General features: G+C 37.9%; 1 protein-coding gene across 6 annotated transcripts in view; it reads left to right on the top strand.

The window, feature by feature from the left end:
• GPCPD1 (glycerophosphocholine phosphodiesterase 1) overlaps nt 1–26,631 on the top strand; it is a 43,488-nt gene extending 16,857 nt beyond the window's left edge. For 5 of the 6 annotated variants that reach the window (XM_058834945.1, XM_058834947.1, XM_058834944.1 and 2 more), the window contains 16 exons: nt 2,688–2,763; nt 4,561–4,602; nt 5,756–5,879; nt 8,348–8,591; nt 9,636–9,798; nt 9,890–10,022; nt 10,230–10,284; nt 11,842–11,934; nt 13,033–13,110; nt 13,948–13,987; nt 14,720–14,781; nt 15,661–15,726; nt 17,043–17,179; nt 17,953–18,088; nt 18,412–18,572; nt 24,843–26,631. In XM_058834945.1, the coding sequence (XP_058690928.1) occupies nt 2,688–2,763; nt 4,561–4,602; nt 5,756–5,879; nt 8,348–8,591; nt 9,636–9,798; nt 9,890–10,022; nt 10,230–10,284; nt 11,842–11,934; nt 13,033–13,110; nt 13,948–13,987; nt 14,720–14,781; nt 15,661–15,726; nt 17,043–17,179; nt 17,953–18,088; nt 18,412–18,572; nt 24,843–25,047 (1,815 nt within the window). In that variant the 3' untranslated portion in view covers nt 25,048–26,631. Of the gene's footprint in view, nt 1–2,687; nt 2,764–4,560; nt 4,603–5,755; nt 5,880–8,347; nt 8,592–9,635; nt 9,799–9,889; nt 10,023–10,229; nt 10,285–11,841; nt 11,935–13,032; nt 13,111–13,947; nt 13,988–14,719; nt 14,782–15,660; nt 15,727–17,042; nt 17,180–17,952; nt 18,089–18,411; nt 18,573–21,274; nt 21,377–24,842 lie in introns of all 6 variants that reach the window. The other variant, XM_058834943.1, reaches the window with a different exon arrangement.
• Nucleotides 26,632–27,449: the final 818 nt, after the last annotated feature.

The raw sequence follows: 27,449 nt of genomic DNA, 5'->3' as shown, positions 1-27,449 counted from the left end.
CCACAGAAGTGTTTTCATTATTTAATTGTACTGAGTACCCAGGCACTTCATGCAGATGGTGCATCTGCTTTGAACCTCTGAACCATTATGCTAGACAGGCATTTTACCCTTCATTTCAAAAGTGTCTAATGACTGCTGCGGAGGGAGGTCCCATCTTCTCATAATGGAAAAGGATTTGCTTTTGAAAAAAAAGTTCTTGAATGTCCTTTAAAAGCTTTAAAATTATGTCAGATGTTCAACTAATCAAGATCAAGCAACATAATGTTTGTGTTGGCTTTTAAAAGAACCTGTCTGTATTAGAAAAGGATCCACAGTGCCACTTACCTCAGTGTATTGCCCGTGAGATGCTTGATGTGACTTTTGAATCAATGCCCTTTTAAGACTGTCCTCTAGATACTCTCCTTTTAGGCAACATTACCATACTATTAATATTGATGACACATCATTTAGTTCTGCTGCTCAGCTGGGCTGCTTTTCAGATGTGGTCAGTATATGCCCTGGAAATTACATTACTATTTTGACCTGATTGTAACAATGGTTTCTATTACATGTAATTAAAATGTTTTTTAAATGCCTGTAAACTCAGAGATAGTCTGAACAGGGATTGAGAGGGTTCTTAGTGATGTCTGTGCTTGTTCTCTAATCAATTGCCCTTTTTTTCCAGGTAGCTTTGCTTGGCTCTTCTTAGTGTGGACAGTGTTGAGGGTTCCTGGGATTAAATGCACAATCAGTCCATTGTATTCCTTTCAGGAGAGGAAATTGTGCTGAATGTATCCAGCATGGTGTCCTTATTGTTGGGATAATGTTATTCAAATTCATTCATCATTTTAGAACCTAAGTTTAGAATGGACAGTTACAGTAGTGTAAGAAATAAATTGGTATTTTCATACAATACAGTGAGGGGTTTTACAAGGAAAGTCCCTTTGCTTACCTTTTGAAGAAAACATCTTAATCCATGTTAGGAAGATCTGCATTGCCCAGGTTCACAGACTAAAGTTGTGCACGTGTTTGTGGGAGCTGCTGTCGGAGATCTTGCATGCCTGAGTGGTGGGAGTAAATGGCAGCCTCCCTGCTGACAAACGTGATTTGCAGCTTTAAAAACTGTCATTGTGACAGGCAAATGCCACTGTGCTGTGAAAGAAAGCAAAGAAACTTCTCATTATTTACTTTTCTAGAAATCATAAGTGTGGTCATTGTGGCAGCAGTGAGAAGTTGGGAACTAAAACTGCCCCGTAACAGGAATAAACTGGAAGCAGTAATATAATTTTATTTATATTTTACATGCATTCAGTCTTTAAAACATAAGTAAGCATATTTTACATGTTTTTTTTCTGACATGACCTTTAAGTGTGGATGCCTCTGAACTCGTTAGGGGCACTGCTTTAGCTGAGACTCACAGAGCAAACCTGTCCTACTGAGTACTTGTGAAATGTTTGGCGTTTGCTGTTAACTCACCCAAAGGCATGGGAGGTTAAATGTGGTCAGTGTATGTCAGGAAATCCCGTCTACATGTGAGGAATTTGTTAGGTGAGCTGTAATGGAACAGAGCATTATGGTCCTGTGTAATTATACTGCTGGGTTTGAAGCTTGTCTGGATGTCCCTGTGGGTCTGAAATCTGTTTAAACAAGAACCTGAAGTACTGGGATAAGCTGGCATTGAAGTTTCCATGTGTTTGGCAATAATAGCAAATTTTTTGGAAATAAGAGTTACTTAGGCCCCAAAACATCAGAATGACAAGTTGCAGCTCTTTGACAGTGTTTTTTACATCTGATAGTATCAACTGTGCCATGCTAGGGGAAACTTCTCAGGGTGACTGAACTGGGAATCAGCCATGTTCTCTCTTGTGGTTACCTAAAAGCGTTTACCTAGAAAGCTATTTCAAAGTTAAATTGTTCTGAAAGAAGAGATTGTGTTACTGTTCTGGTTATCTGAGTCTTGACTGTGTTTATCAACAAGTGTCTTCTTTTGGTGGACAATATTTCTTTTTAATGAAAGAATTTAATTTATCCTGCTCCAGCTGGAATAGACTGCAGGCTCTTCATTGCTGGCTGATTGGTTCAATTATTTATGTTTTAATTAGATGGTAAATAACTTGCTTTCCAGTACCACAACTAAAATAACTGTGTTTTATAGTCTTCCAATTTTAGTAAGGCAGATTTTGAAGGAGAACCCACCCCTGCAACTGCTATATGCATGAGTAGGTGCTGAGTGCTGTTTGGAATTAGAGATGTGGGATATGTTTTTCATAAGCTGTTGCTGTAGCTTGAGAACAAAGTGAGCACTCTTAATGAGTTCAGAGATTTTTTTTGTGTCAGAAGGAAACTAAAGTAGTCCAGCAGAGTATCTGTTAGCAGTAAAGGTCTAATGATTCCATGTAACTTCTTTGCCATGTCAGACTGTCACAAGTTTTGTCATATGTATTCACAACACATCAGAGTCATCAGCAGTTGCAGGGGTAAGAAGCCTCATCTGTTTTCTTTATTTCTCCTTCAGTCTCTCTCTCTCTCTCTCTCTCTCTCTCTCTCTCTCTCTCTCTCTCTCTCTCTCTGTTCCCCTCTCTTTCTCCTTCTTCTGTTACTGCCTTAAATCTCTAAGTTTAGTTCACAACCATTCCAAACAGCTTCATGGGTACAAAGTCAGATCTAACAAAAGAAATTATTGCAGACATTTAACTTTTAAATTACAGACTATCGATGGTCCCTGCGAAGTCATAGTTCACACGTGGGAGACTCATCTACAACCACGATCAATTACCCCTTTAGGTATGGGCATCAACTGCATCTGTTTGAGGCATATGCATAAGATTGCTGATATGCTGCACACTGGTTTAGAGGGATTGATAGCTATAGTTTTAAAATAATTAAATTTATTAATGTGTGGGAGGTATAGACTTTTCTTTGCACAACATGGGCCTTACTCTCAAAATATATATGTATATATACATAAGTGGCTTCAAAATGGAGTGGATGTGAAATTCTTTGCTGTCATCCCTAAGATTATGTGGGTTGTTTTTTTATTAATTTGGAATTGTAATAATTTTCTGTAAGTTTAATTCTTTGAGACTAAGGATCCATATTATCTTTTTTAAAGAAAATGGGGGGAGGGTGTGAAGTCACTGCTGTTTTTATTTAAGTACTGTTTAATCAGTAAAATTTTAAACCAAAAATGTTTAATTAGGCTTCTTTAAGTAAATGGATTAATGAAAATAGCAACATGAATGGACTTATTTACCCGGCAATTTAACAGAAATGTATTTTACTGAAAGAAAGGGTGGCATGCAGACTTGCATATAAGTTACTAATGCTTTTCTGAACAGGGAAAAAGTTTGGGGTTTAAGACTGACTGAAATAACCTTTGAATGTAGCTTGTAGTTTAGATCTCTTATGCTGCTATGGCATGTTTTATGCACTGTCTTTTCTAGCACATGAAAAATATTATTTTCTCCACAGTTAGAAGTTCACATTTGTTAAGAAACTCTCATTATTTGGAAAAATGTCTTTCAGAAAGAAGGTGGTATCAAACAAACTGTTTGTTAGTCATTAATAGTACCATGATCACATTCTGTTCTCCCTTTGCCTTTTTTTTTTTTTTTTTTTTAATTTCAGTTGAATTAGTAGTATTTTTGTTCCTGTAAGAAGGTTCTTTCTGTATTTGTCAGTAACTGATAAGCAGCCTACCCTCTGCTAGGGCCTAGACTTTATCTTCAAATTTAGATTACCTCATTCCAAACAGTTGGGATTTTTTTCCCCCAAGTAATACTCAATTCTTCATAAGCAGTTTTTGAGAAAATGCAGCAAACACGATATGTTAGCACTGGGTCATTTTGATCCTAAATTGTTGCCTGTGGTTATTAAGAAATTAGGTTAGGAGCCAAATGATTCTTAGGGAAAAAAGGATTTATCACTGTAGAGGCAAAATTACGTGAAGTTTTATGTTTTGAGAAATGCATGGGTTGTTTAGACTATCGCAGTTCTGTTAATTCTGGTGAATTTACTTAAGATTTCAGTTCTTAAAGCATTGGAAAAAGTAAGGATAAAAGTTAGTGTGAACTGAGTGTTTTCAATATTTCATGGTAGGTTGGTTTCTCTCATGTGGGCAGAATAAGCATTTTAATTGTGACTAACTCAATTTAAAAGATTTAAATGTGCAGCAGGGCAACTTTCTTGTGTGTTTGCAAGAAAATTTAATGTCTTTGACACTACTTTGACAAGTAAAGCATCTTAGATAGTAGTGGGATGTAATTATCAGCAAAAGACAGCAGCAAGCCAGAAAATTGTGCAATGTTTTTACTCTCAGTTCAGATTACCGGAAGTGAAATGTGATATTTTGTGTGTTGGTAGTTTTTTTCATGCAGAAACTGAGAAAAAGCATAAATTGAGATAAATCTTTATAGAAGGTTGCAGAAAACATGCTGCTTTGTCTGTTTCAGTTTTCCTACCTTTTTTTACATACACTTTTTAGAAGTGAAGTGGAAAAGTAGAATTAATTTAAACTGGCAGATTTTAAAATGTGAGTACTAATTACTTTTTTACATTCTTTTCCATTCCTTTTAATTCTAGAAAATGAAATCACTGTTGACGATGGAGACTTTGGAATCTGTAGTAAGTGAGACATATTAACCTTTATTCTTTACTATGAATTTAATTTAAACAAGGTTAAGTCTTGTAATTGAAAACTGTTTGACGTGATAGGTTTTGAGAAGAATTGCCTATGATAGCTTTCTCTGCTTTTACAGTTATAGCATTTGTGAATTCACACTAAAGCTGTTATCTCTTCTAATGTTAATAGACTTCTAGGAAGAATTGTTGTCACTCTGATGGTGTTAAAGGTTGAAATTTGGGAACTTTAAATCATAGGCATGCATTTTTTTTTAAATACAGAATAGACTTAGCTTTCTCTTAATACCTAGCCTTACAAAAAACTCTTCATGCCTGGAAAAACATAATCACTTGCACTGAATGGACCCACTCTGCCACTTCAGTTAGAGATGCAGCTGCCAAGAGGTTCTTGTAAGCCCACACCTCATGTTCTTGTGTGTGCACAAATGTCTTACTTCTGACTCACCTCTCACTTAATGTTCAATCCTCTGACACTGGAAGTAATTCTTTATTATACCTCATAAATCTTGTCTTCAAGCTTTTCCATTTTACCCTTATATCCTCATCAAATGATGGGTTTGGCTCTTTAGGAACTCTTCACAACTATGGGGTTTGCTTCAGCACCTGGTTTGCAGCTTGTGTTTCTGGTCCTCCTGCTTGTAGGCTTTCCTTGTTTCGATGTTGAGGGTGAGGATTCTCCATGCTTTTCATCAAAACTGTTGCTGTACCCTGTCCTGCAGACTTGCACTGCTTTACTGGCACTGATTATGATGAGCTGATGGTCACACCTGTATCTCATCAGAAACAGGGAGCCTCTAATTGCTTAGGAACCTTCAGAGTTCCTGTCAGTATTATTCCATGTGCTGAGAGAAACCAAGACAAGGGAATGTTACTCAGTGCTGTCCTGCAGATAGTTTGCACATGATCATTGTTCCTGTTTAATCCCCTTAAAAGCCAGCAGATAACTGCAGTACCTGTTGGGCATTCTGAGTAGTTCACAAAGAGTGGGGAAAGGCTGCACGAGCTTCTTGCGTTATTGTACATCAAGGCTGGTGATAAGGAGGATTATCTAGAAGATGATAGCAGGAGGAACTGACTAGATCTCCCTAAAATAAATTACTAAAATATCTTCTCATTTCTGTTTGGCTTTTGATAGATGGTATTAAAACTGTGGATGCTGGGTGGCTGACATGTCAGACAGAAATAAGGCTACGTCTGCATTATTCTGAGAAACCCCCTGTTCTGATATCTAAGAAGAAATTTAAAACATCAAGGTTTAGGTAAGAGCCTGCTCATCTTAATGTGCAATTTACCTCATGTTAATAGGTTTTTTTTCCTTAATTAATGTAGCCTTTAAATTCATTTTGGGTTGCTAATAGCCCAATTTCCAAGTGTTAAAGCACAAATACTCCATACTTGTCTTGCGTTTCTTGCTTTTTGTCTAGAACTGTAGAATTCTTAGATTGTTACTTAAATCAGTTTGGTGCTTTTGTCTTCAGAGGTGCCTCAAAAAGCAGGCATTATTATAACTCCACAGTGAGTTGTCAGAAGTGGGTATCATAGCCCTGGTGTTTAGAGGACTGCGCTGTTGCACACAGTAGATAAAGATTTGGCTGGGTGGTTGGTCTGGGTGTTGTGATCAGCAGCTTGATGTCCAATTAAAAACCAGGAATGAGGGGTGTCCCTCAGGGGTTTGTGGTGTTGGTGACATGGAGAATAGGACTGAGTGTCCCTTCAGTAGTTTGCTGATGATGCCAGCCTGAGGGGTGCAGTCACACTGGAGGGAAGGGATGCCATCCAGAGGGAGCTTCACAGCTCAGGAGGTTCAAATCTCACCAAGTTCAGCAAGGCCAAGTGCAAGGTCCTGCGCTTGAGTTGGAGCAATCCACCAAGGCTGGGTGGAGAATGGACTGGGAGCAGCCCTGAGGAGAAGGACTTGGGAGTGTTGGTGATGAGAAGCTTGATGTGACCCAGCATTGCACACTTGCAGCCCAGGAGGCCCAAGTGCATTGTGAGCTGCACCAGAAGCACTGTGGCCAGCAGGGCGAGGGAGGGGATTTTGGCCCCCTGCTCTGTGCTGGTGAGACCCCACCTGGAGAACTGTATCTGGCTCTGGGGCCCCCAGGATAAGAAGTACATGGAGATGTTAAAGTGAGTCCAGAGGAGACCACAAAGGTACTCAGAGGGCTGGAACACTTCTGTTGTGGACACAGCATGAGAAATTCTATATTCTTCAGCCTAAAGAAGTGAAGACTCTGGGAAGACTTTTGTAGCAGTCCCTAAAGAGAGCTGAAGAGGAACTTTGGACATAGGCCTGGAGTGGCAGGACAAGGGAGAACTGCTTTAAACTGAAAGAGGACAGGGTTAGATTAGATATGAGGAAGACATTCTTTAGTGTGTGGGTGGTGAGGCATTGGCACAGGTTGTCCAGAGTTGTAGGTGCTGAATCCTGGGAAGTGTTCAAGGCAAAGTTGAATGGGGCTTGGAGGAACCTGGTCAAGTGGGTGTCCCTGCCTGTGGTAAGGGGATTAGAACTAGATGATCTTTAAGATCCCTTCCAAACCAAACCATTCCATGGGTCTGTAATACTTGATTTATTTCTTTTTTTCCAGTTTTGATTTGATTGCCCCTCCCACCAATTCCAGATTTGCTGATGAGGGAAAGGTTTATTTAATATGACGCTCTTCAGTGAGATTTAGTACTTATATTGTGTTCTCTACAGCTTTCCCTTTTTTCCTTGCATGCTATAGCAGGTAGGGAGAGCAATTTCTGAAGCCAGCTTCTTGTCTAAATTAAATGATTGAAATAAAACTTGATAAGCTAGATGTATTCACCAAGTCCTCTGTCCTAAAATGTTGGATCTGTTCAGTGGTTTCTGTGACTGTCACTCCCTATGGCAGTGTCACTTTTCAAGTTTCTGGAGTGCCTGTGTCATGACTTCCTTTAGGGTTTTTTTTATGAGGATATATTTCAATGTGGATTTGGTGTAATAGATCTCTATAACTGTAAATATTTCTTTGAGATATGACTTCAGTTTTACTGGTGACTAGGCATATAAATGATAATCCTATATCTCATCAGCTGTGTCTATAATGCAGGAAGGGATTTGGATTACTTATGTATACTCACATCACTGGCATAACTCATTTTGTCTGGAAGGTTTGCTCTGTGTGATAAAGGACTCTGAGTCTTTTATTACAAGAGAGGCTTATGCTTCTCAGTCCAGGATTTTTCAGAAATCCATTCAGTTTAAATGCTTATTTAGGATTTTTCAAGGGACTTAATTATTTCAGCCTCTATTACTTATGTCTATTAGAATATACTTATCTGCCTTATCAGAGAGACATAGCAGCGGCCACCAATACTCAAGTCTTGATCTTGATGGTGACTGCTGTTTTCAGTGCTTTTCAGTAGCCAGTTGGCATTGTGGATGTCAATCTGTAGAGGAAGGCTGGCTCTTTCACAGCCCAAATAGTCTGGTGGAGTGCTGCTTCTCAGACCACAAGTAGAGTTTTCATATTTACCCAGGTTCAACTTTAAGCAGTGATCTGAGCACTGGAATAGGTTTTAGACAATGGCTGCAAACTCTTGCTCGTGTGAGGACCTGCTGTATACAGTGCTCTTCTGTTAGTGGTGGAGTTGAGAATTCTTGTGTTGTAGGAGCTTCTGCTCAAGCTTCCTAAGTCTTTATCATTCGCAAAGGCGCTGCAGTGACTTAACCATCTCTTTTGTGTTTCTGGTTGAGTAGAGTAAAATTGACCCTAGAAGGCCTAGAGAAGGATGATGATGAAGATGGCCAAGAGAAGACATCCCCTACTGTCCCTCAGAAAATGGCAAACACGGTGGAGTTCTCCTTAATCAGTGACAGCGACTACAAATGTCGGCACTCTCAGCCAGACTGTGGCTATGCTTTGCAGCCAGACCGATGGATAGAATATACAATACAAACCATGGAGCCTGATAACTTGGAATTAATATTTGATTTTTTTGAGGTATGTCTTTTACCCCTCAGAAGCAGCTCCAGTCTGCCTTTTGGAGCTTGAGTCAATTATTGTGAAGATTTCACTGTTGAAACAGAGCTACTGCCTGATGTTCTTGATCTTTTGGATTTGTTTACACAAGTATGGAACTACTGACTCCCAACCCATTTGTAGAAGGGTTATTGGGAACCTTCTTGATGTGGCACAGGAAGTTTTTCAGTTCTCCTTATTTAGAAGTCAGTACAAATTGGACTTGGATCTGTGTGTGTGCAGTATTGCATCCTGTTAGGTTGTCTGGATATTAATCCTTCATCAGAGCTAAATTATGCTTCTCCTGCTTCAACATGTACAATGTGTATATGAACTAGTTAGATCATGTTAGAACTTGCTGAATCTAAATTTTTATATTACAAGGAAAAGAGATTGCTCTGAAATAACTTGTGCAGATTTAAACTGTGTTCTCACTACTATGTCTGTTATTTTGCACTATTTTTCCCCCTCAAAGATCTTAATATTTGAAGTTCTTTTTAAAAGAAAGCAACTTACACAAAATGAAGTTTTTTAAGTATTCTGGTTTTGGTCTGAAAATGCCTTCAAGTCACTTACAGTCATAGTTGTAAAGTGTCTACATAGTTCCTGAGCTTAACTATGGTCAGGTGCACATTCTTTTTATTAGTTCTTCCCTCCAAAGGCATACCAAGTTTTTTAGCATTTTAAGCATAAATATTATTCCAGTTAATTTTTGTTCTAAACAGAACTTGGGCATTTTAGAAGACAGACTATTCCATACATGCTATTTTGATCTGAAAAGCTTATCAAATATAAGGAGTGTCAAAGAAAAATGTGAGTTTCATAGATTTCTGTAAAAATTTTCATTTTCCTGATAGTAATTTATAACTCACTGTTACATTAAACAATTTTAGCTGAAATTAGTGTTTTGTGTAACACACAAGAAACTTGTGTTGTGTCCTGAGGGGCAAACCATAAGAGTTTGTTTAGAATTCTCACTCACATCTAACAGTAGGGGTTTTGGGGTTTTGTTTGTTTTGTTTTTAGGAAGATTTAGGTGAGAAGGTAGTACAAGATGATGTGCTCCCAGGTCACGTAGGCTCTGCCTGCCTCCTGTCATCCACGATTGCAGAACTCGGAAAGAGTGCTGGAATTCTTACACTTGCTATTATGAGCAGAAATCCAAGGAAGACAATTGGAAAAGTTAGAGGTACAGTTGATGCCAACAACAGATGCAGATAACTTTCCTCAAAGCCATCTGCTGTTTACTGACATGTGAAGCATTGCTGTTTTTCTTGCAGTGGACTACATAATTATCAAACCGATCCAGGGATACACTTGTGATATGCAGGCTTCATATGCAAAGTACTGGAAACCAAGAACAACTCTGGATGTTGGACACAGGGGAGCAGGGAATTCTACAACCACAGCTAAGTAAGTCTGTGCATTTTAAACTGGGGAAATAGTTTTGTGTCACTGACATCAGCTGAGGAAGTGGACAGTTTAAAAAAGCTGCAATCCATAGTCATTTACTTCAGTATCAAGTTGTGGGTATTCTCTGAAAGAAAAACCTCTGATTTGTATTTCTGTTGTTTCAATTCTGTGCTATACTGTCTCTAACCATTTCTTTGGGTATTTCAGGCTTGCTAAAGTTCAGGAGAACACCATTGCATCCCTGAGGAGCGCTGCTAGTCATGTATGTACACACATTTCCATATACACAGCACCTGTCTAGTGCAAACTAGGTTGGCTTGTGTGCTTAATTTGCATGATTCAGTACAGTGAATGGTAATTGCACTGGTGTAAATTAGATAAAATCACTGTGGAAATTGCCTGAGTTATAGGAAGTTAATAGTATATTAGACTCTCAAGTCCCTTAAAAAAAACCCCAAAACTTCCATTTAGTATATTCTGGTGGTATTCTAATGCAGGGAGATTTTTAATCTCAACCCTGTACAGACAATTTGAACAAATGAATAAAATTTTGGCACTGCTCAAGTCTGTCAGCATCCTCTCAGGTGGCAAAGGTCTTGCTTAGGGACTGCTGCGTACTGAAACTTGTCCGAAAATGTGACTTGGGAGCTGAGTTGGTAGAATAAACCAAACCTTGTTTTGGTGCTTGCTGCAGTGAAAACTTGAAATCCTAAGACAGAACTTCCAGTTTGGGAAATAATAGCACCATGTGCCTAAATTCTGTGATGGAGGTGGTCCTTCCACTAATCTTGATCTCTGAATAAAACTGTAGCTACTGAATTACTGTTTTGAGCAGTAGTTCTTAACCCCCAAGTGGACACTACAGGTTTATGGACAGCTTTTAAAATGCTCTCAAGAAATATGGATTGAGGCAGAAATTTGCTGTGAAGTCAGCAGCAGCATCACCAGAGAAGTGCTTTCATCTCTTTGCAGTTTGAAAAGGCTGAAAGCCACCACTCTGAAAATATTTCTGCTGAGAAAAGGACTGAAAAAAAATCCACGTCCTATTTTCTCTCCATGATGATTGAAAAAGTGGGTGTCAGGGTGAAAATTTGATGAATGGTATTCTTGGAGGCCTTCAAAGGAATGATTTGCAGACAGTATAAGTAAAAAACCGCAATCCTGTTACTGTTAAAAAACCTCAATCCTGTTTTTCTTTCTGGCCCTCCCTCTTTTCCAAAAGACTACTTAGAGCTTTTGGATCTTTCTTCATTTTTTAAAGCCTAAAAGAAAATCAATCACAGCTGAAAAGGGCAGGAGAATGCTGGATGCAGCTATTTCTGCTCTTGCACAGATTATAACACATTGCTACTGTGTTACTCACTAGTGACTCCAGAAGTTTGTTCGTATATGGAATATCTCCCTAAAGCTTTGGCAATATGGAACCATCACTTGTCTCTTGGTGGGGAGGAGGGAGGAAGATGCCACAAAGTCATCTGTGTTTAAAACATTTGTGTCTAAAAATACCATCTTAGTCTTTCTCTGTAATCAGGTTCACAAGACTTGAATCTTGCTAGAGGGTTTACAAGATTAACAATATATATATAAAATATATTTGTCTGTATTATGGTAGTTAAGATAATTTGCCATATAATTTTTTTATCATTAATAGTCCATTGCTGAGCATGATTTAAATGGTAGTAGCCAGTTGTGTTCAACTTCTGCTTGATGTCTCAGACCTGTAAATACTTGACAATATTTGCATGCAGTTCTGCAGTCCTTGTGCATAAGTCGTTAATGGGCTTTTGTTTTGTTCTGTGTGTTTTTCAATTTTCTGTAGGGAGCAGCATATGTGGAATTTGATGTACATCTTTCTAAAGATCATGTGCCTATAGTATACCACGATCTCACATGCTGCATGGCCATGAAAAAGGTAAAGAAGATAATACCTGTATTTTATGTATAAATATGCCCATTCTATAAATGTAGAATGTCAAGATCTCACAGAAATAATTCTGGGGACTCAAGGGATGGAATGGGAATAAAGATGCAGCATTACTTTGTGCATAGAGCAGGGAAGTTGAGCTTTTTCCTAGTTGTAGGAAACAACATTGTAGCATGTTGTAGCAATAGCATTTCAAATGTATGGTTTGGCACTCTTCAAGCCCACATTGTAGTTACTATTTAGCTTCTTTCAGACTTAAGATTTGGATGAAAAAAAAGCAGACAAGTCTGCTGTATTCAATGGTGCCTGTGGGGCTCTCATACTCAGGCCTGAATGTTTGTGTTCTGTCCTGTTCTGGTGATCTTCCCCTCCTAGTTCTGTCAATGAATCCAGAGAGATTGCAGAGCACAGTGCTCTCTCTGCTTGGCACTGAGTCTTGTGTCTTCAAACTCCCACACTCACTGCAGTATTGCACTTTGTAAGAGGCTTGGTTTGGAACAGCTGTGGGAATGGAACTTTGACTGAGGGGAATGAATATTCAGTGGATCTTCACGCAGTATTGTGTTGCTCAGTAAAAATTTCTTAGTGAGGAGGGGAAGTGAGAAATGGACAGAATTTTTTGGCACCAGCTCTTTATTTTGGGAGTGATCTGTGTGTGTGAATTTTACCCAGGACGTTTATATTTTTTTATTAGTTTCTGAGACATTGGATAAACAGCAGTAAACTGAACTGCCTTGGAATATTTTTCAATGCATTTCTTTACTTGCAAACATCTTTCCTGAATACATTAACCAGTCAAGTTTTTACAGAATAATTATGCTAATGTTTTGAGAAGAAAGACCTTCAAAGCCTCTGGCTTGCATGAAAGACCAAACAATGTTTTTTTTTTTTTCCAAATTGACACCTGTTTTATGCTTTTGAGTGCCTGTGTTGTTTTGTGAAAGCCAATCATCTTAATCATAAGGTATCACTTGTATCTTTATCAATAAAATAAGAAACATTGTTTTTAATGCTACTATATAAAAAGTGTGTAGGCTTTTTTGTTGTTTTCAGCGATGCTTAATTATGTGTTGGTTCTCTTCAAAGAAACTGGACACGGAGCCTTTGGAACTGTTTGAGATTGCAGTCAAAGAACTCACATTTGATCAGCTGCAGTTATTAAAGGTATTGTTACCTTGGCTAGTACAATATACTGTGTGTAGAATTTCAGATTGTATATGAAGCTTGGAGGTTTTGGGAGTAACTGTAAATAGCTTGGGAGAGTACAGTTTTAAAAGTTGTACAAACAGAACAAGTAGGTAATGCCAAGAAAAATACTTTTGCACTGGTTTTGCAACTTGGATAAATGCCATTACTTTTATCCTCTAGAAGTACAGTGTCTAATTTTCAAATGTTAAAGGGACTAAGTTGAGCTACTCTACCTTCCAAACAGAAGTGCCCTGTGAAGATAAAAAAAAGTCAGGGGACGAGTGGGCTACTGAGATCCCTGCCCTCAGTCAAGGAAACCATCTGGCTGGTCCAAGAGCCATATGATTATTTTTACTTAGAATTATTTGGTCTGCTCCTTTTTGTGGAGAGAGAATTTGAATGGAGCAAGGGAGTTGGCTGTGTCTGGCCTGATTCTAGCTCAGTATGTGTGACTCTAATATAAAACAGGTCAGTCCTCTGCACTGGATTGAAACACAGAGGAGGGATTAATGTTCAGACTTCTTCACATCTTGATGTTGAATTATAGTTTGTATGGGTTTACCCTTAACATGATTTCTGAATTTTCAGTGAGCATGTTTTCAGTTTGGTTTTGAGCTTTTCTTGAAATCTTTAGAACCAAGTTTGAAAGAAAATGGTGATGTGTACTAGTATGTATTTTATCTTTTTACAAATTACTGAAACTGTGTCTATAATAGACTTTTAAACTATAAAACTATTTAGAAGCAAAATTAGTTACGTTTTACATGTAGGAAGATGTGGGTAGAGTGTTAATGTTGCTCTTATGCTCTTCAGCTGGCTCACGTGACGGCCCTGAAAGTAAAAGATCACAATGGTATGTACTAGTTTGGAAGAGTGCTGGGATTTATTTATTACCATGTAATTATATAAATTCTGTTGTTGCAGTTGCTTGTTGTAATCACATTTGTCCTGAGCATTTCTAAATGCTTATATAATTTTGTGCATGCTGTTGAGTTCTTCACTGGGAAGGAGATCTCTGAACAGAAGTTACTCCCTTGAGAAGCAGGGACAGAAGGGTAGAAGGCAAATATTGATCTGTAGATCAATATCTATTTCTGAATAATCATAACAAAATTATCACTAATGTTTCCATCTTGTACATCTCCAACTGTACCTTCAACTCTTCAGAATTGCTGACAAGAACTTTGGTAACTGCTGTAGGATACGTTATCAGTGCTGTAAATTTTTTGCCTTAATTATCCCCATTGTAGGGACAGCAAATTATCTCACACATCCCACCTGTAATAAGAAAAGATAAATAAAAATAAAACAAATAAACCTTGATAACCAAAGCTTATTGTGGATGTGATTCACTGAGTGAAGTGGTGAGTATTGTGGCAAGATTTTAAATTCCAAACCAGGAATTACCAACACCATCATGGGAGTATGTCAGTGTTAGAGGAAAAGGTGTAGGTAATCAAAAGGTAGACCTGATTTCATTGTTCACTCTTAAAGGCCTTACGATTTTGAGCCAGTCTTTTCTTGCTGGCATTACTGGGAGTATGCTTCTGTTTGTTTTAATTCAATATTTTATATTTCTTTCCAGCATCTTTTAAAGAGGAAGAGAACTCTGCTTTTGAGACGCAGCCATTTCCTTCTCTGCAAAGAGTAAGTAGTGAATGTGGAGCAAGATGATTGGGGAATATGAAAACCTCTGTTTTATTTTCTGCTTTGCACACATAGCAAGGGATATTGATTTTTGGGTTTAGGCCTCTGGTATCAATGCTGGAACTGAGAACAGGGATTTTATTGTTGGACACTGGAGGGTTTTCAGTGCTTACAAGTAACAGTCTGTGTGTATTTCAAACTTCTGAATTTGTGAGCCCAAGCTGTGTAGCTCAGGGTGCACTCAGTTTTACAGCTGGTTAACATGTGGGCATTGCCTGTTAATGCATTGACACTTGTTGGCAATTTTGAAAGAAACCACACCTGGCCTTTGGCAGTTCCTCACAGTGTCTTGGCCATCTCTCAGAGCCAGACACTGAGAAATGTTGAGTGAATTTCCGGTGTGTTTCCATTTAAGACTGGTTTGTGTTAGCTCCACTTTTTGAAATCACCTTGCAAATAATTCTTTACAAGAATTTCATGTGAAAGAACTTTAGTTATCATTGTAATGACAAGCTCCTGGATTTCATACTTAAGATGTGTTTTGCATTCAAAAGAGCTTTCTCTAGAAAAAAACCCAACATTTAGGAGTACAAATGGGGCATTTCTTTCATGTGTTAAGGTGAACTGACTCACATTTGTAGCTTGTCAAAATCTTGTCCTTAAGATTTTATCCACTTTTATGTATTCATTAAGTTTAAATTTGAAGTAGAAAAGGGTGTATATGTGTGTTGCATAAAATGTTAAAAACCAAGGGTTTGTAATTCTGCTGTTAGACACCATTAGCATTAAATTCCAATGTAGTCTCCCAGCAATTACCTACATAGAGTTTTCTCGTCCTCCTTTGCCGTGGGGTCTCTTCATAGTAAACTTTTTTTTCAGGTCCTGGAGTCTGTTTCTAAAGATGTTGGGTTCAACATAGAAATAAAATGGATCTCCCAACAAAGGGTAAGTAAACATAGATGTGATTTACTTTGATTCTTTGACGTGCTTGTGTCTAAAGCTTGTAATTTTGTTAGCGTTCAGGAACACACATAATCACGAATGATTATATGAAGGTGCTTTGTTGAAGAGCTCTGGGTGTCAGGGGTACACATACCCAAATCTGACCTCATTTGGTTTTGAGTTGAACATGTTTTATACTCTATCATTATACAACTTACATATTCATTATTAAACTTATATTGTTCTATTGTAAGCATTGTTTTTACCCAAGCATGGATTTCTCATGATACCCCCCAGCCCCCTAACATTGTTCCTCATGTTCTTTAAACTATAATTATATCTAATCACATCTAACAATTGTATCATTTATCAGATACTGACTACACAGGTGCAGTTTGACCTGATCTTTAGCAAGCACAAGGCCTAACATTTCTCAGGGCCTACTTTTCCCAGGGCTTTCCAAACCTAACTTTCTTTCTAAGTCTCCGAATTTTCTAAGATTTTAGAACCTTTTACTCTCAATTTGATGTGACAATTTATGAGCTGCAAAGGCATAATTTTTGTGGGGTTTTGTGCCTTTTTTTTTTTTTAATAATGCATTATTTTTAAACTGGGCATATAGTAGCACCACTCCAACAAATGAACAAACTTCTTCTTAAAATGATAAGAAGTATTTCTAGGATTGAGTTCATAAAGCAGCTCAGACTGCTTTTGGTAGGAGACTCTTTTTAAAGTCAACAGATCACAACAGGGCAGGCAGGAAAGTGCCAAGAAATTCAACCTCTCCTGGCCCAATGCAGGAGAAGCTACAGCACGGTGCAGCGATGCAAGCAGCTGCTTCCTTCTAGTCCAGCAGGGTTGCAGACTCAGCTGGATTGTGCAGCACTCAGTCCAGAGGGAAATGGTTGTAAAGGCTGGGGTTGGAAGGCTGGAGTAGGGGAAGGAAGCTGAGGAGAGTGGTAGGTGGAAGTCAATATGCTAGAAATAGTAACAAAGAGTAGCTGTTATAATTACTCATCTTCAGGGAATTTCTTTGTGGTTTTGAAGCGATAATAGGCTTCCTAGGAATGCATTCCTTGCATGGGGAGACAGAATTTTTCAATGGATTTTATTGCTGTTGGAATTCAGCTGCACCTCTCAGGCTGTCAGTCCTGGAGAGCTGTAAGCAGCACTTTGAACAGACTACAGGATTGATTCTGCATTCAGACTGGTCATCTGAATTCTCATTTTGCTCAGGTCGACTGAGAGACCATTGCTGGTTAAAATAATTCTAGTAAGCATTAATTTAAGTGACTCAAACTTGTACTTTCTTTTTCTAGGATGGACAATGGGACGGCAACTTGTCAACTTACTTTGATATGAACCTTTTTCTAGATATTATTCTGAAAACTGTTTTGATGAATGCTGGAGAAAGAAGAATTGTGTTTTCCTCTTTTCATGCAGACATTTGTACAATGTAAGTTAAGAGAGAAATAATGTACTTTGTTTTTGAATTTTTTTTATCTGGTAAAATTTACTTTGTATTTAAAAATACAATAAATAAACAAGTGTTTTACTTAGAGATAAAATTTGTGTGGCAAAATAGTTGGGAACTGAAATGAGATCATTTTGCCATCTGAAATGAGCCAAAAATAAAATAGGAAAACAAAGTCATAGTGGATATTTTTGTCAAATGCCTTTCTGGATGCTTCACCCTTCCTTAGAACAAAAAAAAAAGGTCAGGGTTTCTTCTGGTATCCCAAAGTCTTTTTCAGTCATACTTGAGAGGTATGCAAGGTAGCTTAGGAACAAATCCTCCTGTTACAGCTTGAAAAATGCATTAGTAAGATTAGGGGCTGTGTAGTAACCATGTTTAGAAATTCCTATCATGGATTTTCATGATTATCATGAATCTGTGTATTTTAGGAGAAAATTACAGAATTAAATGGCCTTCAGGGATTATATATAAACATTTTGAGGATGTGGGGCTGAGTTCAACATCAAGTCCAGCTTCCCTTAGCCTGTGTGTTAATCTTCAGTAGTGGCAAAAGGACTCATTTGTTTGTCACACAGTTTGATGCTAAACTGTGGGACCATCTCCTTGCACCAACTGGGAAATAAAAGAACATACAGGAAAGAGAGGAAGGAATTGAAAGGAATTCCCTCAAAACAGTGAGAACAAATGTTTATTTTTTCACTTTTATTTTTTCATTTGCTATTTTATTTACATTTGCTATTTTCTCCTGACAGGATCCGGCATAAGCAAAACAAGTATCCTGTGTTATTTCTGACCCAAGGGGAATCTAAACTCTACCCAGAGCTTATGGATCTCAGATCTCGCACAACTCCAATTGCCATTAACTTTGCACAGTTTGAAAACTTGCTGGTAAGCTGACAAGTTAAAATCAAACTAAATTATTACTTCTTGTTTTAAATCTATATTTTTTGACACAAATGCTTTAAATTACAACCTCACTAAAGAAATGTGCTAATATTGGGTAACTGCCCAAAAAATGTCCATTGTTTCAAATGTTTTTTAATACAGTGTTTTAAAAATAGCACTATAAATAAACTCTCTTAATTGTATTAAATAATTTTTTGTTATTATGGATAACACAATGGTAAGGAGCTGCCAGTGTCAAAAGATTAAAAAAGCTGATGTTAGTGTTTCAGAAACATGGATTTTAATTGAAGCCTTTTGTATTTCAGGGAATTAATGTGCATTCTGAAGACCTGCTGAGGAATCCAGCATTTATTACACGGGCTATATCCAAAGGCCTGGTTATTTTTTCATGGGGTGATGATGCAAATGACCCGGATAACAGGAAGAAGTTGAAAGAATATGGTGTTCATGGGTTAATATATGACAGGTACTTAGCTGTGGCTTTTAAAAATAGTAGTCATAATCACAACCATCAAGAGAAAGCATTGTAAATTGATTCTGGTGAAATTTGATGTTGCTTCTTGGTTGACTGGGTACAAAAAGTACAAAGACCCCATAAACCGAGACCAAGAGCAAGTCTAACACCAGTTCCCACTCTTTCAGCTGTATTTATGAAGCAAAATAACTTTCGTTTTTCCTGAGATTAACAGAAATGTAATTTTACTCTTTAAAGAACTAGTGCATGGCATACAGGTTTAAGGTGCTACTAATATTCAGGATAATAATTTTTTTTAAGTTATGTATGTGATACGGTGAGGAAAATGCCATTTAGTAGTTTGACTGGAAGGTTCAGCATGCTACATTAAGCTGTGGAAATAGTTAACACAACATTCTGTTGTGTTCCAAAGCTGTGACTTCACATTTTTCCTATTAAAATTAGCTTGTAGTGACTCCAGGGCAAACTGACAAATTAGTAATTTCAGAATGTTACATCCAAAAATTCAGGTAGGGACATCAGAATACTGTGTTAAATATTTGAACAAAAGTGTTGTTACTTGGTTGCTTACAAAAACCCAAAGTTTTAGCTCTTTTGTCTTCGAGGACAAGAAATTCATCATTATGAGATGAAGTTAAATTTGAAAAGCTGCATTAAACCAGAATTTCTGATAGATAAGAAAATAATTGGGAAAGCATTAAGTGTAGCTGAAATTTCAAATTACAGAAGGCTTTCAAACCTGCTTTAGCAAGAGTATTGCTTTGTATATTGTTTTACTTGAAAAAGAAAAAAAAACAAAGGAAGGGGATCAATAATTGTTAAAGGCTCTGTTTATAGAGTAAAAACTGAGAGTCAGTTTAATCATAACTAGGGGCAAGAAGACAAATATGTTTGCTCTAGGCTGTCAGTGTAAAAAAAATACTTAACTCTCTTCAATCTGTTGTTGGCTGCTGAGAGTCCTTTCAAGGTGGTGAGTCCACTGCTTCAGGTTTGCCAGAGGTGGCACTTCTTGTGCTGTACAGAATGTCTCCTATTCATTGGCAGTAAAAAAGGAATAACTAGGTTTTTACACTGGGAATCTGCTTCAGACTGAAGACAGGGACACATAAATCCTCTTTCCTGCTGTGCTGTGTGTTGCACCTCTGCTACAGCTCAGGATTGGGGGCCCCCTTTAGTCAGTGGAAAATACCTCTGGACTAGAATGCAGGTGAAACAATCCTCTGGCTATGTAGTGTGCAATCACAGGGTAATGAAATTTTATTTTGTGGTATGCATAAGTTAAAATGATTCATTATTGGTGGGGTGTTTTAATCAAACACTGCTGCATAAAGTGTTCATAAAACACCTCTTCAACTCAGGTCTACTAATCCAGTCTTCCAGAGTTGTTAATTATTCCTTGTGCAGTAGATACTCACTACTATGGTAAAACAGTAAAGCAGGTGACAGCCTAATTTCTGACTTCATGTTGCTTTTATTGCTTTGGATACTCCACACTACTTAAATGTTGTGGCATTTATGTCAAGGCTGCAAGTCAGCTATATGTCACCTTATGTGTCCTGTTGTACTGTGTGGTTTGTTTTAAGTTGTGGTAGGACCATAGAACACCTTTTATCTCACTTTTTGATAACCAGACAGTTTGTTGGAAGGCTGAATTCCCTTGTGGATTTAACGGAACAAAAATTTCTCAACCTTCTTTCACTCTTTAGATCATCTGGATTCTTACTAGTGTTCATCTCTCCTCTCGCTGTCTGCCTCCTCTATCACTTCTACTTCAACATCTTCCTATTTTTTTTGGAGAAGAACCCCAAAATTAGTATTAATTCCAAAGCTGTTATTGCAGGCTTTTTAAGTGTAATTTCTAAATGTAATTTCCCTTTTTTTCTGTAGGCCAAAATAGACAATGGGATGTCCATTTACAATTCTTAATCACTTTTCAGGTTTTACTAATTGTGTGAATAAAATTAAATTCAATCTTAATACAGGCTAGGGATATGACACTTTCTGAAAGTTGCATCAGATGTCTCAAGGTGGACATTTTGAAATGCAGGTGGTACCTGCAAGTCCTGGAATGTAAGAATGTAAAACCTGGCAGCAGATATTTCCATTCACAGCTGGAGCTGCTGCTGGGTAAAGAGAGTCTTTCAGGTCATTTGAGACTTGAAGATGATATTAAGAGTTTAAATAGGTATGGTGTTAGCATCCATATTCCATGCTGTTTGGAGTTTAGAAATAAATAAATTCAAAACTAAATTTAAAAAGCAGAACTCGAGAGAGAGAGATGTACATGACTGTTCCAAGGTCTAGAAGTAAGTAGGAATTGCAGTAACCTGTTTTAGTGTAAAGCCAGTTCATGCTATTGTTGTCTCTTCAAATTCCAGAGTGTTTCCAGGGCTGAATTAAGATGGTGATTCTTCCATGGTTTCTCCAAGATTTTTATTCTCTGGATTTATGGCCAAGTCCAGATTTCTATCAAATATGGTATTTTGTGTTGCTGTTTACTAGACCTTTACTTACACCATGTTAAGTGCTAATTATCTGAATAATCTAGGAAGTGAATAGAAGAATTTTAGAGAATTTTAGTTCGCTTGTATGTGGCACTGAGTTGTGCAGTAGTTGTTTCTGAGATTATGAACTGTGTGCATAGAGATTATTTCTGTAAGCTATTTTTTTCCAAACTTTAATCATCCATGTAGAATTGACCAAAACACTGTAGCCAGTTGTGAAGATGGCAGAAAAAGTGTGTCCTGAATACCAAAAGTTGGTGATACCAAGCACTGGGCAAAAAAAAAATGCAGGTAGGGGGTCTGGCTTTGCTTTGCATGGAGAAAAACTGCAAGACTAAATCTGGGAAGCTTACAAATGCCAAAAATATTCAGAGGCTGATCTCACTGGGGCAGAGAAAAGAACACAAATGCACTCCCTCCCCCCATCCAGGCCTTTCTCCACTTGGGCTGCAGATTGTTATGTACACCCAAAGTCATTAATCCAAACAGATGTTCTGGGATGCTGGGATGATGTTCTCCCATTTTCCTATGTTCAACTACATTTCATCTCAGTGTTTAACCAAATTATTTGAATTAAAAGGGCAGCCTCTACAGAAAGGTGCCATGTCTGCCTTCAGGCTTTTGTTTGGGCTCTTACACAGAAAAGTACTTTATGTGCATGACTGGGTATCTTCTGTCTGCACAGAAATCTCATCCTTAAAATGCTTTATTAGTCTGATGTTTAGATTTTAATTAGAGAAGAAATTTCAACCTATTGTGAAATTCTCTGTCTTGGTTAAAATGCTGATTTTTAAAGCAGGATTTCTAGGGTGGTTGATCTGGTGTTTTTCTCCTGGATAGGCTTTGTAAACAGTCCAAAATATTTCTGTATTTAAATATACTTAACTCAGTAAAAACAATGCAGCCTTGTGGTTTTTTACATCTGCTGGCTGTATATTAAATACCAATGTGGAGAGGGGATGGCTGCTAGCTTACACTTGCATCATCTTTTCTCATTCACTTTACATGATCTGAATCTTGTTTGTTGAATAATGCACAGAACTGCATAAAAATACTAAATCAGTATTTCCCAAACATGGATGCTGAGAGCTTTTCCATGAGAGCTTTGTCCAAACACTGCAGTTCCTTAGGCTGCATGTTGCATTTGCAGGCAAAAGCTGTGCTTGATTGGTATTAGTAACTTCCCAACATTTACACAAATTTAGCTGGCAATCAAATCAAAAGCATTTTAAACACTTCTTGAAAGCAGAAGACTGCTGAAGTTTGGGCTGCCCTGTTTGCCTGAAGCTGCATGCTACTTAAATAACAGCATGGATATGTGGAGAAAGTGTAGTATGAGTTAATTTATAATCTACTCTGATTGAATTAAGATGTTATGCAATGACAGTCCCAAGACCTTCCCTATTTTGTGAATTGCAAAGTAAACTTGAGTTTTCCTCAAGATCTAAAGAAAAGTGAAAAGCTTCAGAAAATCTTTTGAGCATGAAAACAGTATTTCAGTGCTGTTGCCTCTTGTATGTGTTTTCAGAGGTTGCAAAACACCTTTCAGGAGCCAAACACATCAGTTTTACACGCACTGCAGAGCCCTGCAACGTCCTGCAAGTCTTTTGTAGAAGGTGCTTACTTAAAAAAGTAATGTTTAAAGTACTTCTCAGTCTTTTGCAGGGCTTGCTTATTAATAGGAGGTCAGATGGAGAAACTTTGGTGCATAGTTGCTTACAAATAATTGTCCTGTTGAAGAATGGAGGATAGGGAGATGAGAGTTTATTCCTTATCTTTACAGCGATGTTGGAAATAATTAGAGAAGTACTGGAGCTCTGTTGCTTTTGTGGACCCAAACAAAAATTAGGGTCAAAATATCCTGAAATTTTGCTTTGAGTTGTCTTCTCTGCCTTTGGTTTAAAAGAAACCATATACACACATTGGAGTGGACTGGCTCTAGTGGACAGCTTGAAAGGAGCTTGGAGGGTTCAACCAGAATCTCAATTGAAAGGGATTTAGAATGGAGCAGGAATTAAAGAGTTTATACTTGTAGTAAAGAATTAGTAATTAAATACTTGCCAGAAGCTGCTTAGAAGCATACTTAGCCAAGTTCTAGGAACAAGGGGCTTAGAAGAACCATGCTTTTGCTGTTCTAGTGTCTAACTGACGGGAAGGACTTCAGATTCTTAGTTCCTAATGTGTGTTTAATATAGAAGACTATCCTCAATTTTCAGTGTTTTGTCTGAAATTTGCAGGGAAATGCATGAGGTGTCAGCTGACTTAACTGAAGAAAGCACAGGAGGGAAGAAAGGTAGAGCTGTTATTTTGCAGAAAGCTTCCATTGGGCAAATTTGGGTCATGTCTTAGACCTGTATTGGATTATAAGTGCTTATAAGAATATAAGATTATATTATGCAATTAAATAGCATAATTTAAATGCTATGCCTTCTGTTTGAATTTCATCAAACTGGACAGCATCTATCCTCACTTCTAGGAGTTTCTCCACAGAAATTGTCCTTGACCTTACTGTGATCCATATCAATAATTGCTGTGGAAGTGTTTCCTCACTTGAATCCATTATGGTACCCGTCTTTGAGCTGCATGTTGTTTTTGGTGTCTCGGAGTTGCCAGCAGTTCACAAGTTGTCTTGTCAGGTTAAAAGAGCACCTTGCACTGTCTCACATCAGCACTACATTGTTTTGTTAGTGGCATTGGTTCCTTTTGGGCATGACTTGAAAATGTGCGAGGGACAGAGGATGATGAAGTAAAAACAAACTACTTTCTTGAAGGAATCGTAACTGAGGTATGAACATTCTTAAAGGCTAAGGCAGAGGCCATGGTAATTTCTTGCAGAAATTTTCATTTGAAGGAGATAAACCTGGAGACCTGCAAAACTGGCACCATGTATGTGCAACAGCTAAAAGTGAGAGCAGCTGGGTGACAGGATTAAAATTTTGGATATGAACATATGGATATTAGAAACTAATGTTGGGAAATCGAGGTATATCCTTGTTACAATAGGTGTTGTACCAATGTTATGTTACAGGAGCACCAATGCTTTCTCTTTGTAATGAATTACACCAGAATAGTGTTTGAGTGCTTACAGTGTCACTGGAATGTGGTTTGGACTTGGTCAATCTGGTATGATGCTTACATTTCAAATCCTGCAGCTTTGTTTACATGTGTGAAAACAAGAAAGTGAAAAGAGGATAGACTTAAAGTAGTTTAAAGTAGTGTAGATGGTTAATTTGCATTAGGTGTGGAGAGAGGCCAGATTTTCTATTTTTCACACTTCACTTAATATTGTGGTAATTATGGTAATTTAAATAAGAAAAAATTCTGAACTGGAGGGAGGTGAAATAATTCTTGAAACAGTAAGTATACACTCCATGCAGTATTATGTGCAAGCAATATATCACAGTCTGTTCAAATAATCTCAGGGCTCTGAAATTTCTTATGCTTTGAACTGTGAAGCTTGGAACACTGCTCTTGTTTCACTGCTTTGTGCCACCTGTAAAATCACATTTTTCAGGAGATTGAGTATATCCCAGTAGGTTTTTAGTACGTCAAATGAAACACTAACTGGTCTGTGTAAAGGCAATAGCATTTTATATTTTGAGATGAGCAGCAAAACTTAGGGTACTAACCCCAAACTGTCTTTGGGACCTAATTTTGCTCTGTTAAGGAAAAAAACCCAGGTGCTTCATCTGGTGTACATTTCTGTGGACTGCTAGATTATAACTGATCACTGTTTTTTCTCTTCTCATTTATTCAGGATATATGACTCAAATCCTGAACAACCAAATATATTCCAGGTGGAGCAGCTGGAACGTCTCAAGAAAGAACTGCCGGAGTTGAAAAGCTGTGTGTGTCCCTCAGTTAGCCACTTCAAATCCATAGCTCCATGTAAATGCCATCATAGTTACCTGGATGAGAAAGCTGTAGATAACTTGAAGAGTGTTCAGATGCAAAAGGACTAATTTTAGGCAGAATGCTGTTTTGTATCTATAGAATTTTCACCATTGGGATAGTTCTGTCTATGCTTTCAGGTTGGTTTGTTTTAATTTTAAGTCTTCAAATAGCAATAACTGTGTCCCTCCTTCCTAACAGTACTTAGTAAAATTTCAAACAATGTTAAAATATTCAGCCAGTTACAGTTATTGTTCCAATTTACATATAGTTTTAACTTTTTCCTCAAATCATCTGAAATCTTGAAAAAGAAAATTATTGCTAGTGCTTTTAAAAAGACGGAAATAAATTAAGCAGTCTCAGTAGTGAAAGCTCAGAAACGAAATTGTTCGAGAAATGACAATATTCTGATATTGAATATACTGAAAATTTGTTTTGATTTTGATTTTACTTACAGGCTGACAAGCTGTAGCATTTTTCTGACAGCGGGAAATTAAGAGAGTGATTTTAAGAGATATATATAAATAGATCTGGCCTATAAAAAGATCTGAATGAATTGGTACCTCACATATGTGTATTTGCACTGGTAGATCCACCTGTACAAAGCTTCGTGCCATTTTAAACTATTTATTTTTTAGCAAACTGCAGCTCATTTTCCCTCACTTCATTGGACATTCAGGCTCCTGCCTTTGTTTCCTCAGCTCTCAGCTCAGTGGTACAGTGCCCATGCACAGCAATCAGGGGGAACCACGAGTACAGGTTTTTCATTAATCGCACACAGGCCTGCTAAACTTCAAAAATGTTGCTAATAATCATAACAGAATTACAGAAACATCTTCAGTGGTCGAGAATCTTTTTTGCACAGTAACCTTAATGGACAGAGTATGTACCCTGCACAAACTCTACAAAATGCATGCTTTATCTATTAAGCATGAAATTTAGGTGTTTGCTGAGGTCCTTGCATCTTTATGGTGCTAGTAATGTGTGAAGGGTGCAAGGACCAACTCAACAACTTAATCTCCTTTGCCTGAGAAACCACAAGCCTGTTATTCACAAACATTTGGAGAAGAGGCTATACCACACGTGGTTTGTCTTACTTACTTAATGCAAGCTACTGGCTTTTGTCTTTTGCAAGATTTTTGGCTTTTACCATGGAGCAAGAATCTCAAATGTACTGAATTCAGATAATCAGTATTCTGTTGGCTGGTATCTATCCTCTGTAATTTATTACAAAGTCATAGTTTAGAGTTCTTAATAGATAAGTATGCATGTCCCTTCTTCTCCTGATGTTGCAGGTCATGCCAACACAACAGCTGTAACTTTCTACTGAAGTGTTAATGTATAATAAGAATGGAAAATATTTATTTTTTTTCTCTTGTAAATTGACAATGAGAACAATAGTATGTACTATATTCTTTATATACAGTCATTGCTACATATAGAACCGATTGTACAAAGAGTAAAGCCATTGCAAATAAGTGCTTGAGCCTGCACTGCTGAGCAGTTTGAAACAGCTTGTTTTGACTTGTGCATTTTAGTATTTAAAGTTTGTTTGTCCTGCACAAACAGCACAATAGTGATTAGGTATCTGGAAGCCTTCTTTTATTAAAAAAAAACCCAAACAAACAAAAATGCAAAACAACCCTAAACCAAAACTGGAAGTGTGTGAGCTGTGTTTTTGAGAAGGGGAGGGGGCACTGCACCAGAATCTTGGAACCTGTGGCTGCTATTTGATACATTCCTCACCTATGTGATTAATTCTTATTTTTTTTTCTTAATTTTTTTCCTCATTTGTGTACCCTGTGGCATCCTCTTGACAGGTCTTGAGGGCTTTGCCAACTCCTAGCAGAGTTTGTGTCACTGCTTGTGAAAGCACATCCACAGTGATGTTGTGACATCTGTGCGAAGGGGGTTTAAAAGCTGTGCTGTGTGAAGCACCCTCTTAGACTAATCCCAGGGATGCTCAGGAGGGTTTAGGCACCCTTAAAATCTTTTTTTTCCAGTGCTCAGGGAAAAGCACTTGCCTGCTCTGTTTGAGGGGAGTGGGGTGGGAATAAATCCACCCACTGTGATGATTTTACAGGACAGTTTTGAGCAGTGTGGCTGCCAGTGTTTTCTTGTTGACTCCCTTTTTTCTGAGTAAGTTGTGTCAGCAACTCCCTCCAAACCTGAGGAGCTTCAGCAGCTCTCCTGCTGTGCCAGTTCTTGGAGCTGAGCTCACAGCTTGGCCACGCTGAGGAGCTGTTCTGCCATAGCCACTGGCATTGCAGATAGAGGGAACCAAAGAGCAGGAATTTGGGATCTGGCAGGGGAAATTAACACCTGTAGCTTTGGAGTGCTTGTTGGAGACCAGAATGGTCCAGAGCAGAGATGGCTTTGCCCCAGCCAAGGAACCACTACAGAATTTTAATCCAGAGAAGTGTGAGCTGCAGTAGGGGAGACAGAATTTCTCTCTTGCTTTTTGAACATTTCA

This window comes from Poecile atricapillus, chromosome 3, assembly GCF_030490865.1.
Source record: "Poecile atricapillus isolate bPoeAtr1 chromosome 3, bPoeAtr1.hap1, whole genome shotgun sequence".
Classification (NCBI taxonomy): Eukaryota; Metazoa; Chordata; class Aves; order Passeriformes; family Paridae; genus Poecile; species Poecile atricapillus.
This window is presented reverse-complemented; position numbering and strand designations above follow the sequence as displayed.